Source organism: Calidris pugnax, unplaced genomic scaffold, assembly GCF_001431845.1.
Source record: "Calidris pugnax isolate Ruff unplaced genomic scaffold, ASM143184v1 scaffold459, whole genome shotgun sequence".
Lineage (NCBI taxonomy): Eukaryota > Metazoa > Chordata > Aves > Charadriiformes > Scolopacidae > Calidris > Calidris pugnax.
The window spans coordinates 1,262,196-1,274,717 of NW_015091670.1; the positions used below are offsets into that span (position 1 = coordinate 1,262,196).

Below are 12,522 nucleotides of genomic sequence, written 5' to 3' on the forward strand. Positions count from 1 at the left end.
AGAAAAAGTGATTTACGTCAAAGTGGACTAAGATAAAAACTGCCATTAAAATATGTGCATTTAGCATGTTAAAATATTTCTTCGTACAGACACAGACATGCCACAGGAGGAAGCTCCCACAGGGACTCAAGGTCCCTCACGCAGGCCATGTCCCGCGTGCCCTACCAAAAAGCTGGCTCTGGCATCAGACAGGGATGGACAGAAGCACCAGCAAGTTATCCAAGGATGCTGGAGGCCCTGGAGCAAACGCGACAGGGAAGAATGAAATGCAGCTCCCATTTGTATGTTAAATACATTTATGAGTGTGTCCGAAGGGCACATCCCAAACGTTACGGGGAGGTAACTGCTATTGACCCACTTGATCACAAGCTCTCGGGGGGGCTGAGCAGCATCACTGGAATCAGAAACGAGACGTGAACGCTCAGCTCCAGGAAAACACTCCCCCTGATTCTGCACCTTCTCCCAGAGAAACACGAGGAACGGAGCATCAAGAGGAGCTGCGATGCTCAGCACCGACCACCAGTGTGGCTGTGGGAGCCCCAACCACCCACCCTGGCCCCGTCTCCTCACCCTGCTGACAGCACTGCCTGTGCATTGGCCCCACATGCTGCCAGGGACCCTCCAGAGCCCCTCCCACACGGGGGTCCCGCTCCGTCCGAAGGGAAGGATGCAAACTGGGAACAAACGTACAAGAGGAGGGATGTGTGTCATTAGCCAGTGTCATGTTCAAACCGCCTCTGAGCAATTCGACAAGGAAGCAATGAACTGGAGAGAAAGACGGGCTCAGAGCAGTGCCCGGGACCTGCAGGCGCCTCCCGAGCTGCTCAACACCTCAAGGAAGGGTCATAGAGTCATAGAATGGTTTGGGTTAGAATCATAGACTCATTCAGGTTGGAAAAGACCCTTGGGATCATCGAGTCCAACCATCAACCCCACTCTACAAAGTTCTCCCCTACACCATATCCCTCAACACCGCATCTAAACGACTTTTAAACACATCCAAGGATGTTGACTCAACCCCCTCCCTGGGCAGCCTGTTCCAGTCTCTGACCACTCGTTCTGTGAAGAATTGTTTCCTAATGGCCAGTCTAAACCTACCCTGTTGCAGCTTTAAGCCATCCCCTCTTGTTCTATTGCTAATTACCTGTGCGAAGAGACCAGCACCAACCTCTCTACAATGTCCTTTCAGGTAGTTGCTGGGAGTGATGAGGTCTCCCCTCAGCCTCCTCTTCCTCAAACTGAAGTCCCAGGTCCCTCAGTCGCTCTTCCTAAGATCTGTTCTCCAGGTCCTACAAACCCCCAGGGTTGAAGGGACCTTAAAGGTCATCTAGTGTCCCCCCCGTGTCCTGGGCCGGGACACCTCCCACCAGACCAGGTTGCTCAAAGCCCCATCCAGCCTGGCCCTCAGCTCCTGAGTGCCCCAGGACAGGATGGACCCCACAGCCAGGGACAGCCTGTCCTTCTGCAGCCCCTGCCTCGGAGGGAGGTTTGGGCACCCCCAGCTGCACCCCCAGCTCAGGCATCCTCGCACCAGGGACAACCCTCACTGCAGCCACCCCAGCCACCCCACTGCTGGGGACAAAAGGCAGGAATCCCTGGTGTGACACCACATGGCAAGGTCCTCCCGCCCTCCCCGTGGAGAGAGCCAGCCGCAGAAGCTGGACCGTGCACTAAAGCCACCAGGCTCCGCAACACACCACCCTTGGTGCCCAAAACACCCCAAAACACCCTCTGTGCTCCGCAGGAGAAGGCCCTTTCCCTTGGGGGCGGCGTGATGCCCCCAGAGCAGCACCCAGGGCGAGCTGCGGGCTCTGCCCTGTCGGTAAGCAGAGGGGCCGAATCCGCCATGCTGCCGCACAGGCACATCCACACAGCTCGCTTTAAATCAAGCCTGAACAGCTTTATGCAAATAAATTGCACTTATTCAAAACAACTCATTAAATAATTCACCCACATTGTCCCAAAGGATGCTGCGCGACGCTTGGCAGCCAAACTCCCCAGCCCTGCGTCCGGCGCAGTGACCCCAGCTCTCCTGCTTCAGGCAAGAGCCTCCCTCCACACACATAATAAAGCAAAGTGGATTGATTTAAGTCAAAGCGATCACCAATTTTAACCATGATAAATCAGCTGGCAGAAAATCTGGATGTAAATAATCAAGTCTGATGCTGTTCTGCATTGGTAGTCCTCAGCTATTTTCCTAAAGAAAGGCTGAGTCGGATCAATTCCTAACCATTACATTAGATTAATTTGTAATCTAATATAGGCTTTACAACCAAAAGTGCTTCTTCCTAAGTAGATACTCTGTAACTGTATGCATCTATTTAAGCAATTATAACATAAAATATAAATTCAAATTTTTAATTTTACTCTAATACTTTAGAAATAGCATATTTCTTACTTAATGGAGGATGAGTAGGTTTTGACTTGTGATTTAAGTCAAAGTGGACAAGATAAAAACCAGCATTAAAATATGTTCATTTAGCACCTTGAAGTATTTCTGAGTACGAACAAATTAAATACAACTGCTCTGAACTCATACCAAGTGCTGGGCTGGATTCATACCACGTGTGTAAGCCACCAAAATACCCCTTGCACCCACAGGCAACAGACATAAAGAGGGACTTCTATCAGTAGTTACTGAAATTAACTAGTTCTTTGCGGCCATTGAGATCTTGGAGCTGCTGGGTCACTCTATGGGTTTTCCCTCACGAGGGAAATGCACTGATCTACAGTGACAAGTTGGGTCGGTCCCTGAACTGGTCTCACACAGGGAACCATGCCACCCGGGTGCCACACCGCTGCCGGCCCCAAGCCCCCAGCCGGGTGTGAGGGAGGGTGGGTGAAGCCCAATGGTCTCTTACGGGGGGGATCGGGGTCCGTGTCTCCACGGCCCCCGCCGCCTGGGTGCTGACAGAGTGCTCAAACGCCCGCCTCGGGAAAACAGACACAAAAAACCAGCTACAAAGGGAGTTTAAAACGTGTCATGGCTGGTGCCGCATTCAGCAGCGCACGGTAACGAAGCGTGGGGCTGCACAGTGAATAAGAAAGATAAAAAAAAGCGGAACAGCTGCCTCATTCATCGAGCACGATTAATCTGATCTGAAAGAGCCCGGGTTCCTATGGAAAAACAATGTGCAGCTTGTAATCAAAATGCATCTCAAAGCATGTGCATAAGTGGTTTGATTCTCCCCTAAAAGGGGTGAAAAATCCAATACAGCTATTGACAGCTGGAGATTTTACAGCCACACAAAGCAGACGCTTTGGCCAAGGATCAAAGTTTCCAGCGCAGGTTTAGGCCACGCCAACGGTCAGTTCCTGACCTCCAGATCTCCCCTCTGCAGCAATAAAGTTCTTCTGATTTTCTTTTTTTCTCACTGCTCACTTAGCTGAGACAGAACAGAGCACGGAAAAAGGAATTTTAAGATGTACCTGGTACTGGGAAACAAGCAAGAGGCGAAGCCTGGGGTAGAGGAGAGGAGCCTGCACCCCAGGACTGCGCTGGCCACTGCCCTCCTCTTCCTCCTCCTCCTCCCAAAGGAGCAAGTGGCCTGGGGACGGGGGCCATGTCCTCCTCAGCCCCTCTGGTGAAGGGAGGCCCTTCCGCTCCCCGAGTTAAAAATGACCTTGGAGAAGATGAAATGGAAGAGCATGATTCTGAGCTTTTTACTCCTGCTTTGTGATAGCAGACACGGACCCCAGCACAGCGGGGTGTGGGTGGGTGTATATTTAAATTGTGGGCTCCATCCGCGCCGGCGGGAGCTCAGAGCTCATCCCTAGTCTCGGGGATTCAGTGTAAACAGTTGGAATAAAACACCTGGAGTAAAACCCTGGATCTGTCCCCGGGCAGCACAAGTGCTGGTGCTGGCTCCACCTGGGGCAGGGATGGGCAGTCACCATCTCTGCCCGTGCCGGTGCCTGTGGGCTCTTTTTGGCACCAGATCCAGCTGAACACAGCCCAGACGAGGAGAAAGGCCTCCGTCCCCCAGGATGGAGGCAGGTCACGGACACCTCAGGCTGCTGCCACCGCCGAAGGGGCCCATCTCCTCCCTGGCTCCACCGGCACACACCGACCCGGTGCAGGGAGCTGCTGCGGGTTACAGCTAATGGGGAAAAATGTTATCTTAACCCGTGGCAGCTCCTCGGTCTGGCTCTAACATGATTTAAAAGGGAAAAGAAAAAGAGTTGCCAGCACACAATGGAGAAGAAAGGCCTTTGGAAATCTCCGGGAGGAAGTCTCATCAGCTGTACATCACCGTTCCTCCAGATCTTTCCGAGCTATTTCAGTAAGTTCCAGCTCTCCCAGAGTTAGCAGCTTCCTGAGCACCACTCCTCTGCAGGAGGCTCTTAGCTCCCTACGTATACATTTTTTATGCGATGTGCTTAGCCGTGGTTCCCTGGAACAAGTTTTCCCTGCTTCCACTGAAAAAGTAAATAGGAAACCTGTGCCTCGCCGCTCTGCCATTACAAGCCTGGTGGCAACTGGCCCTGTGGAGGGTGGCCACCGCCGGCCACCGCCCGCTGCAGAAGGCGTTTTCCCATGGGATGCACCCCAGGTTTGGTCAGACACCTTGCAGGATCTCCACACCAGCACACACTGCAGACAGCAAGGGCTCTGATGGCAGCTGGAGGCATTTCTGTGCTTTCCTGGGATTTTCTCTCTATTCCCACCTTTTCCTACCCCCGGGCCCCAAGCAAGGCTGCGACTCGCCTCCAAAGCGCTCCCACCACAAGACATTGGGAATTGGTTTTCAAACACGTTTTAATGATACAGACCCACAATTCATAACTGCTTCAGAGACACAAACCTTAGCTTGGGCATGTTTCTGGCTTCTTAAAAAACAAGAGTATAATCTCATAAATCTTGTGGGTGTTTTGGATAATTTTATCCCGGGTCTCCACCACCCTCTCCCACAGAGCAATGCTCAGCCAAAAGCTGAGCTGAAATGGCTCTTCCCGGAGGATAAGCTGCCGCGGAGCAAAGGCAGGAGCAGGCGGGCGAGACAGAGAACCTCCAGCAGCGTTAGAAAGGACCCTCAGGGCTCGGCACATCATCTTCTCCTTCCTCTGCCCAGGTCACGCTCCCTCCTCGTACAAGGGCCAGTACCAGAATGCACCAGCAGCTCCCGCAGGCTGGGGTTAAAGGAGGACGGGAGGTTCCCTGGTTATCAAACTCCAAATAAATCACTACCTTGGGAGTCCCTAGAGAGCCCAGGCCACCAAAACAAATCAATTCCCTGCCCTACAGCCACAGCATGGATGGGTCCATGGAGAGAAACGCCGGCACCACACTGACAGCGGGCACGTGGAGCTCCAACCGGACACCGGCACTGCCAGCAACGAGCCCAGCTCCCGCACCACTGCTCCCTGGCACAGCTGAGCAGGGCACGGGACAGTGGCCACTGGCTTGCACTGGGACCAGTGAAAGGCTAGGACCCTGGTCTGCAGCCCCGCTCTCCCACAGGGTCTGCTCAGCCCTGCCCGTGCCCGCACATCCCCTCCGTTTTGCACAGCCCATCGGGCAGGGTTACACCCCAAATTCAGCCCTGACACACACAGGGCAGCCAGGAGCACCCAGGGGTCTCCCAGCGGGTGCTGGATCCTGCGGGAGATGGTCCCTGGAGCCGGGGGAGAGCAGTACTTGCCAACCAGGCTGTCGGCCAGCACCGGTGAGCGAGGGGCACGCTGGCCCTTCCCCCCCAGCAGCTCAGCACCTCACAGGCCTTAATTACAGCATCACAGGCTGCTGCTCAAAGCCTACACTGCCGACCAGGCGATTCTTCCTCCTCCTTTGGTATGAGAGCAGCCTCTCACATCTTCCTGTGCAGCAGCAGCTGATGTCGAGGAGGGACTCTGTGCCACCGAGTGGTCCCCTGCGTTGATCCATACCACAGCGTATATAGGACACAGCTACCCAAAGTCTGCACGTCAACTGCATCAGCCCTAGTGGCAGGGGGTGCTGTGGGGAGCTGGGACCACCGCCCCAGGAAGCCTCTCCTGCTCTGCCAACACCTGAAGCCACCCTGGGAGCAACGTGGATGTGGGACAGCAGTTTACAGAAACCATAGACGTCAGCAGATTTCCACTATGATTTTTACTATTGGATTTTTAACCCACAACAAATGTTAAGAACAGTTTCATTCATCCTTTTCCTATCAATTGCTATCATGAGCTCAGCATTTCTGCCTGCTGAGGTGCCCACATCCAGCACCGTGTTACCCAGCCGTGCAGAATGAAACTCACTGTAGCTGCAGGGAAGCAGCCGGTGTGAGGGATGCACCTTGCCCAGGAAGCCAGAGCGGGCTACGAGGGGGTCTGCAGCCATGCCTGCTGACGTGGTGCTGCAGCCACCCTCCCAGTGCTTCACAGGAGCTGCTGAGCATCCACCAGCACCACCTCATGTGCCACTCACAGCCCCGTCCCTCCTGTGTGGTGGGCCATCACCAGGGGACACAGCACACCGCAGCACAGCCAGAGGCTTTGGCACTCCCTGGCTGAGAGGAGATGTGTCCCCTGGCGTATCCTACATCCCCCGGCCTTTCCTCTGCTTTTCCTTTGGGGAGAGGAAACAGCACAGCAGGCAGCCTGTTTTACAGGAAGGGCCTTTTATTTACAGAGAGAGCAGCCTCTTCTGGGAGCTGCCTGGCCAGAAGCAGTGTCCCTGGTCGCACGGCCCCTCTGCAACACCCAGAGCCACCTCAGCAAAGGCACCGCAGCCCCCTCCCCACCCGCCCTGCGCCCACCGCACCGTATCTCCCCCAGCCCGCAGGCAACCTCCACGTCCCCGTGCACCCATCATCGCTGGGCGAATCGTGCCCGTGGCCACCCCGTCCCTGCCTCCCCGGGCTGCAGGGCGGCATTGCTGGCACTGCTCACAGGAGGGGCTGCAGCCGCACTCACGGGCTTGGGAATTTACATCCAATCCCAAAGGAACGGCAAGCCACGCCATCTCTGAGCAGCCCGCTTTCCCTCCACCAGTCCTGGTGAAGGCAAAGTTTTCCTGAACTTCTGCTATCTCTCTTCTATAATAGGAAAATTTATTTCATTGTTTCCTTTGGCTTAAGAGAAGAATCAGTGCTTTGTGTGCTGGTTTTCAGGCTCTTTTTTCATTTGCATTAAGGAGATAAGCCAGAAAATATTAACCTGAAGTATCAGGTGACTGAGAAGCGGGATGAGGGGAGAGCCTTTTCTGCAGCCTCAGAGGGAAACAAGCAGCTCCATCCCACCACGAAGGGAGGCCCTGGCCTCAGCAGGGACCTCAAACAGCCTCTCACAAATGGGGGCTGGTTCCTCCCAGGGCCTTTGGTCATGAGACATTTCCTTGCTGACCCCAACACATCCCCAAAGCCCTGTGAGGGGGAGGAGCCCTCCCACAGGGCAGACACCAGCACAGGAAAGGTATGTCAGACCCTCTGCCGGGACACCACCGGACAGACGTCCTTCCGCAGGATGCAGACCCTTCTGCACGGCCCGGCCGCGACACAGCCATGGGCTGCACTGCAGCACGGGCTGCTCTGCGGGTGAGACTGCAGGAGGAGGATTTATAGGCTGCCCAGGGAGGTGGTGGAGTCTCCTTCTCTGGAGACACTCAAAACCCACCTGGAAAAGTTCCTGTGGGACCTGCTCTGGGTGGACCTGCTTTGGCAGGGGGGTTGGACTAGATGTTCTCCAGAAGTCCCTTCCAACCCCATGTGATTCTGTGACCAAATTCTGCCCAGGACTGCAAATCCATCTTCCACCTTACTGTGACCCTGCCAGTCTGGGGACCACTGACCTGGCCTGAGGCCACCAAGCCTGCCACCACAGGGCTGTGCCCACACAGACACTAGGAGAAGTGCCGGTGCCGAGGGGCAGAGCCCGTGCTCCCAGCATCACCAGGCAGCCACGGTCACACAGCTCCCGTGGATGGACAGTCCCTCCAGGGGTGTCCCCGCACACCCACCTTCCCTGCACTGCCCAGACCCAGCCCGTACACTCCCGAGTGGTACCACCGCCAGGAGCCCATCCACGGCTCCATGCCCCTCCAACACACACAGCTTTCTCCCTTTCCTCCCAAATTAGCACCTGCCTCTGGATATCACTCTTCCCCTCCACTACAGCATGAATTGTCCTTCCCTCTCCTCCTCCTGCCCAGCCACCACCATGACCTGCCCTGATCTCACTCCTCCTCAGGGCTCCCCACAGGCCAGCTGCCCCCCTTGCACCCACTGTCCCCTCAAGCGTCCTTGCAGAAGCACATCGCCCACAGTCCGGGTGGGAGCAGCAGGAGCCAGTGTCCCATCACAGTGGACCCCACGGCAGAGCCAGGCACCTCCCAAAGAGCTCGACCCCAAACACACAGGACAGTGTGACTCAGAGCCGGTAACTCCTTCAGAAACCACCCGTGGGAAAGGAGCGGAGGAGAGGAGGAGAGGAGGCAAGGACCCAAAACTGAAGCAACAAGATGTTGTGGCACCTTCCTCTCCCCAGACACCTGCCTTGAATGCCTCAGCTGCCACACAGAGAGCTCACAGAGGGCAACAGGGGACAGCAAATTTTGGGCATCATGAAAGATACCCAGCTAGTAGTGGAGTGCCTGCCAGGGGCCATGCAGGACAGAGGACACTTGGGGCTGTAGGGCATGGTGTGGCTCCTGACCACGGTCCCAGGCAGCACCCAGCAGAGAAGCATCATGTCCCAGCATGTGCCAAGTGCTGCTCATCTCCCACAGCCCCGGCTCAGGACAGCCCATGGCCCCCATCACTGCAAGGCTGCCCCGTGCCCATAGGCTTTGGGAACCCTGCAGCTCCCTGGGGCAGCTCTGCCTGTCAGAAAGGATGGCCATTTGCAAACCCTGTGGGTCGGTACCCACCAAGGTGGGTATAGCCTGTCCCTGTCCCCAGCAGAGATCTTCACTTTCACAGCAGGGAATGCCATAAGCTACTTCTGCACTGCGAGGAAGGGACTCTCCTTTTGGTGGTTCCAGTGTGCTCCCTTCCCACCCAAGCACATCCCTGCCCAGCTTCTGCACCACGACGAGCCCATCCTCTGCCCATCCCCACCTGTCCCTCAGCATCTCCCGTTTCTGCGGGAGTAGAGACGTGCCCTGTTCCTCCCACACTCCGGGTACCATTTCCCAAGCTGCTGAATGGGTGTAGGGCAGCTGAACCCCTCTTCCCCGAGCTCCGAGGTGGTGCAGGTCGCTCAGACTGTTTAAGCTGGAAGTGCTGGCCCATCATTAGGATGTAAACAGTGCTGTGCCTGAAGAGACTGCCTTTTCAGAGACAAGGTCACAGTCTGGGGTGGAGATTTGCTCCGAACAATGGAAATCCCTACCAGTGAATTCAAAGGCTTTCAGCTGAATAAAGACAGTGATGGAGAGTTGCAAAGGAACCTAAAAGGGGCTTGGAGACAACTCCAAGAGAGCTGGGAAACTTGACTTGAAAAGTCACCTGCTTAACAGCCTAAAACCCACATGGAGGCTCAAATCTGAGAGAAGACATGAACTTGAATAAACTGAACTTTGCCCAGCTGAAGTCCTGATCTCTGAAACGCTGGCAGCTAATGGAGTCTGACTCGTTACTGAAAAGCTGCCTGTCCACCCTGTGCCTGGAGATCCCAAAAGAGACAATCCCCATCTTCGAGCAGCGCTTGCTGCAGCAGGAGGGGAGAGGTCTAGGATGCTCACTGCTCTCAGCTGGGTGAGGCCAAGGAGAGGGGAGAAGGAGGCAGGGAACACACACAGCTCTAAAGCATCTGTCCTGTGAGCTTCTCCAAAACCCAAGAGATATCCTCTGACACATCCCAGAGCACTGCAGGGAGACGGGGGAGCAGCAGTGACAGATGGAACAGGCTCAACTGCTGGTTTTCCCCTCGTCCCCTTTCGCACCCACTTGGATGTCACCTTGCAGACAGGGACCAAGCCTGCCTGCTCCAGTTGTGAGGAATGGGCACTGCAAGTGCCCGGGTCAGGGAGCTGATGTGTGGAGATGATGGGCAGGAGCCTGGGGAAGTTCAGGGCCGCTCACAGGACACGATGCAGCTCTTCAGGATGCAGACTGTTAAGCCAACGGGGCTTTTCCTGCCTCCCGTTACTTAAGTGAAGGTTCCTCAGTGAGCACAGGAGCCTGCAAAACAGGCAGTTTTCATTTGGGAAGCCAGCCCCCACCTGAGCCATAAATGCACCAGCCCCCTGCAGGCACTGCCTTGGTCTGAGAGAGAGCCCTGAGCACGACGGCGGGCTGGTGACAGCACGGGAGCTCTGTGCAGGGAGCAGCATGGAGGGTCCGGCTCCCCTCGCCCAGCAGCAGAAGGTCTGACAGAGCATCCATCACACCGTCCTGCCTCCCACACCTCCCTGGGCAGACTGCGCTGCAGGACGCCTGCACCCACATCCCCTTCCATCCCTCCTCCCTCTGCGGGGGGGCAGGTACCACGGCGCAGCCTCCCGCCTGGATCCCGGGAAATCCAGTGCAGGATGCCCCATGGGGTGGCAGCCCAGGGACAGGCAGAGGGCTGCCGGGGGCTCCCCAAGGAGGGGAGCAGGGCCTGCGAGCTCCTGCTGCTCGCGCTGCAGAGCCAGAGCCCCGAGCTGCGGCTGCAGCCAGCTCCTCTGCACACCAAGCAGGCTCGCAGTGCGCAGGCTGCGCTTGCCAGGCTGCGAGCGCTCTGGTGCTCTGATCTGCACCCACCTCCCCGGCGCTCCCCGCCATCCCTCTGCCGCCTGCCCACCTCCCTCCGTGTCCGGGGGGAGCAGGGCCACCAGCCCCTGGCAGCCCGGTCGTCCTGTCGTCTGTCTGTCCCCCCCCTCTCCCCCCTCAGACTCCTTCTCTGCTGGCTCCCACCCCCAGCCCCCAGAGGTTGCACCACAAACATTTCCACTCTTCAGCTCTTGGATATGCATCTGCCCCTGGGGAAGGGAGACCTGGGAGGGAAATTCCTACTTTATACATGCAAACATGCTCGCCTTTGCATGAAGCCCCCATTCCCCCCACTGCCTCCGGTGATCTTTGGGCTGGCAAGGCTGAGATGTTTCACTCTAAGTTAGAACTATCCGCTGGTCTCAGCAAAGAATTTGTAGGGAGGAAAGGGAGGGTGTGGGTGTGTGTGTGTGTGTGTCACAACACACAATCACACTGACTCCAGCATCCCTGCTTCCTCCAGTGCCAACGCACAATCCCAAAACAAGGACAGGGCGGCAGGGCAGGGAGGTGCAGAGCAGTGCCCAAGGAACAGAAAAGTGGAAAGGTGGGTACTGTGGCAGTGAGCAGAGCCCTCACTGAGAGTCCTCGGACCCTGCCCCGTGCTGCTGGGGTGAGGGCTGGAGCAGGATGAGACCCGGCTCCATGCATCAGCTCAGGATGGGTGCGCACAGGGATGGTGGAGGAGGAGCTGATGTGCTGGGGCAAAGGGAAAGGGCAGGCACCATGTCCCTGAGAGCCTGGCTCACAACCCCAGCGGGGCAGGGGGCAAAGCCAGCGGGTGTAGAGCCCTTCCTGCAGCACAAAGTCAGCCCTCGCTAGAGCAGAGCGTCTGCCCAATTCTTCGACAGCACCTCACCTGCCTCTGCCGCTCCCCAGTGCTTGGCAGCTGAGCGGGCAGAGCCGTGCCTGAGAGTGTGCCAGTGCCACCGTCCTCCAGCCAGCTCTGGCCCCAGCCACTACCCCTCTGACACCGAGCAGGAGCCCCCCAAGCCAGTCTCCAAAGAAGAGGAGAGCTGTCACTTCCCTTAGTCCCCTCCAGCCCCAGCAACTCTCTGCTCACCCCAAGTCTCCATCTCTTCACCTCTTCCCAGCCCTCACCCCCAAGGGACACCCCCCTCCTGCCTGCAATGCTTCATCCCAGAGAAGCACGAGCTCCCTGTGCCTCGCAGCCCACCAACCCCCACAGCCCCCAGCACTCCACCACTAACGAGTGCTCCTCGTTAGGGCCACAGTCACGGCAGCCCTTCAGGGAAGGTTTTCCCTGCGCTGACCAGGCTCAGTCTCCAAGCTCTCACTCCCCCCCAGCACTGCCCCGGTCTGTAACAGCCCCCCACATCCTCCACGGTTCGCTGTGCCCTGCCAGACACCCTCCGTGCCACCCTCTGCCCCACGTCACAGCCGCCCTGGCCAACACACCACGACGCCCGTGCTCTCCGGTGTCACACCTCGGCTCCCGGCAGGTCACGTCTGCGCATCCTGCCTGTGGCACGGGCACCGTGGTGCCGTACATCACCCATCACACCGTACCGTGGCACAGTACATCACCCATCACACCGTACCGTGGCACAGTACATCACCCATCACACCGTACCGCCGTCCAGCCGTGCCACACCGGGGCCTGACACCTGGCACCCGATGCGGTCACACCGGAACCCGCACCGCCCACGCACACCCGCACCGGGCTGGGACCAGCCCTCGGCCCGCACCCCCTGCCCGCCCACGCTGCCCGGGCCCGCCGGTACCGGGGCGGTGCGGGAGCCCCCCGAGCTGTGCCCGCTCCCCGACTCCATCCCCGCTTTCCCCGCGCTCGGGGCAGGCGGCGGAGCGCAGCCCGGTCCCGGTG

At 57.4% G+C, this 12,522-nt stretch overlaps 1 protein-coding gene across 1 annotated transcript in view; it reads right to left on the bottom strand.

The window, feature by feature from the left end:
• Nucleotides 1–12,469, bottom strand: part of SHANK3 (SH3 and multiple ankyrin repeat domains 3) — a 323,589-nt gene extending 311,120 nt beyond the window's left edge. Inside the window, exon 1 of the mRNA XM_014961953.1 lies at nucleotides 12,266–12,469. Within this exon, the coding sequence (XP_014817439.1) occupies nucleotides 12,266–12,469 (204 nt within the window). The remainder of the gene's footprint in view (nucleotides 1–12,265) is intronic.
• Between the last annotated feature and the right edge of the window lie 53 nt (nucleotides 12,470–12,522).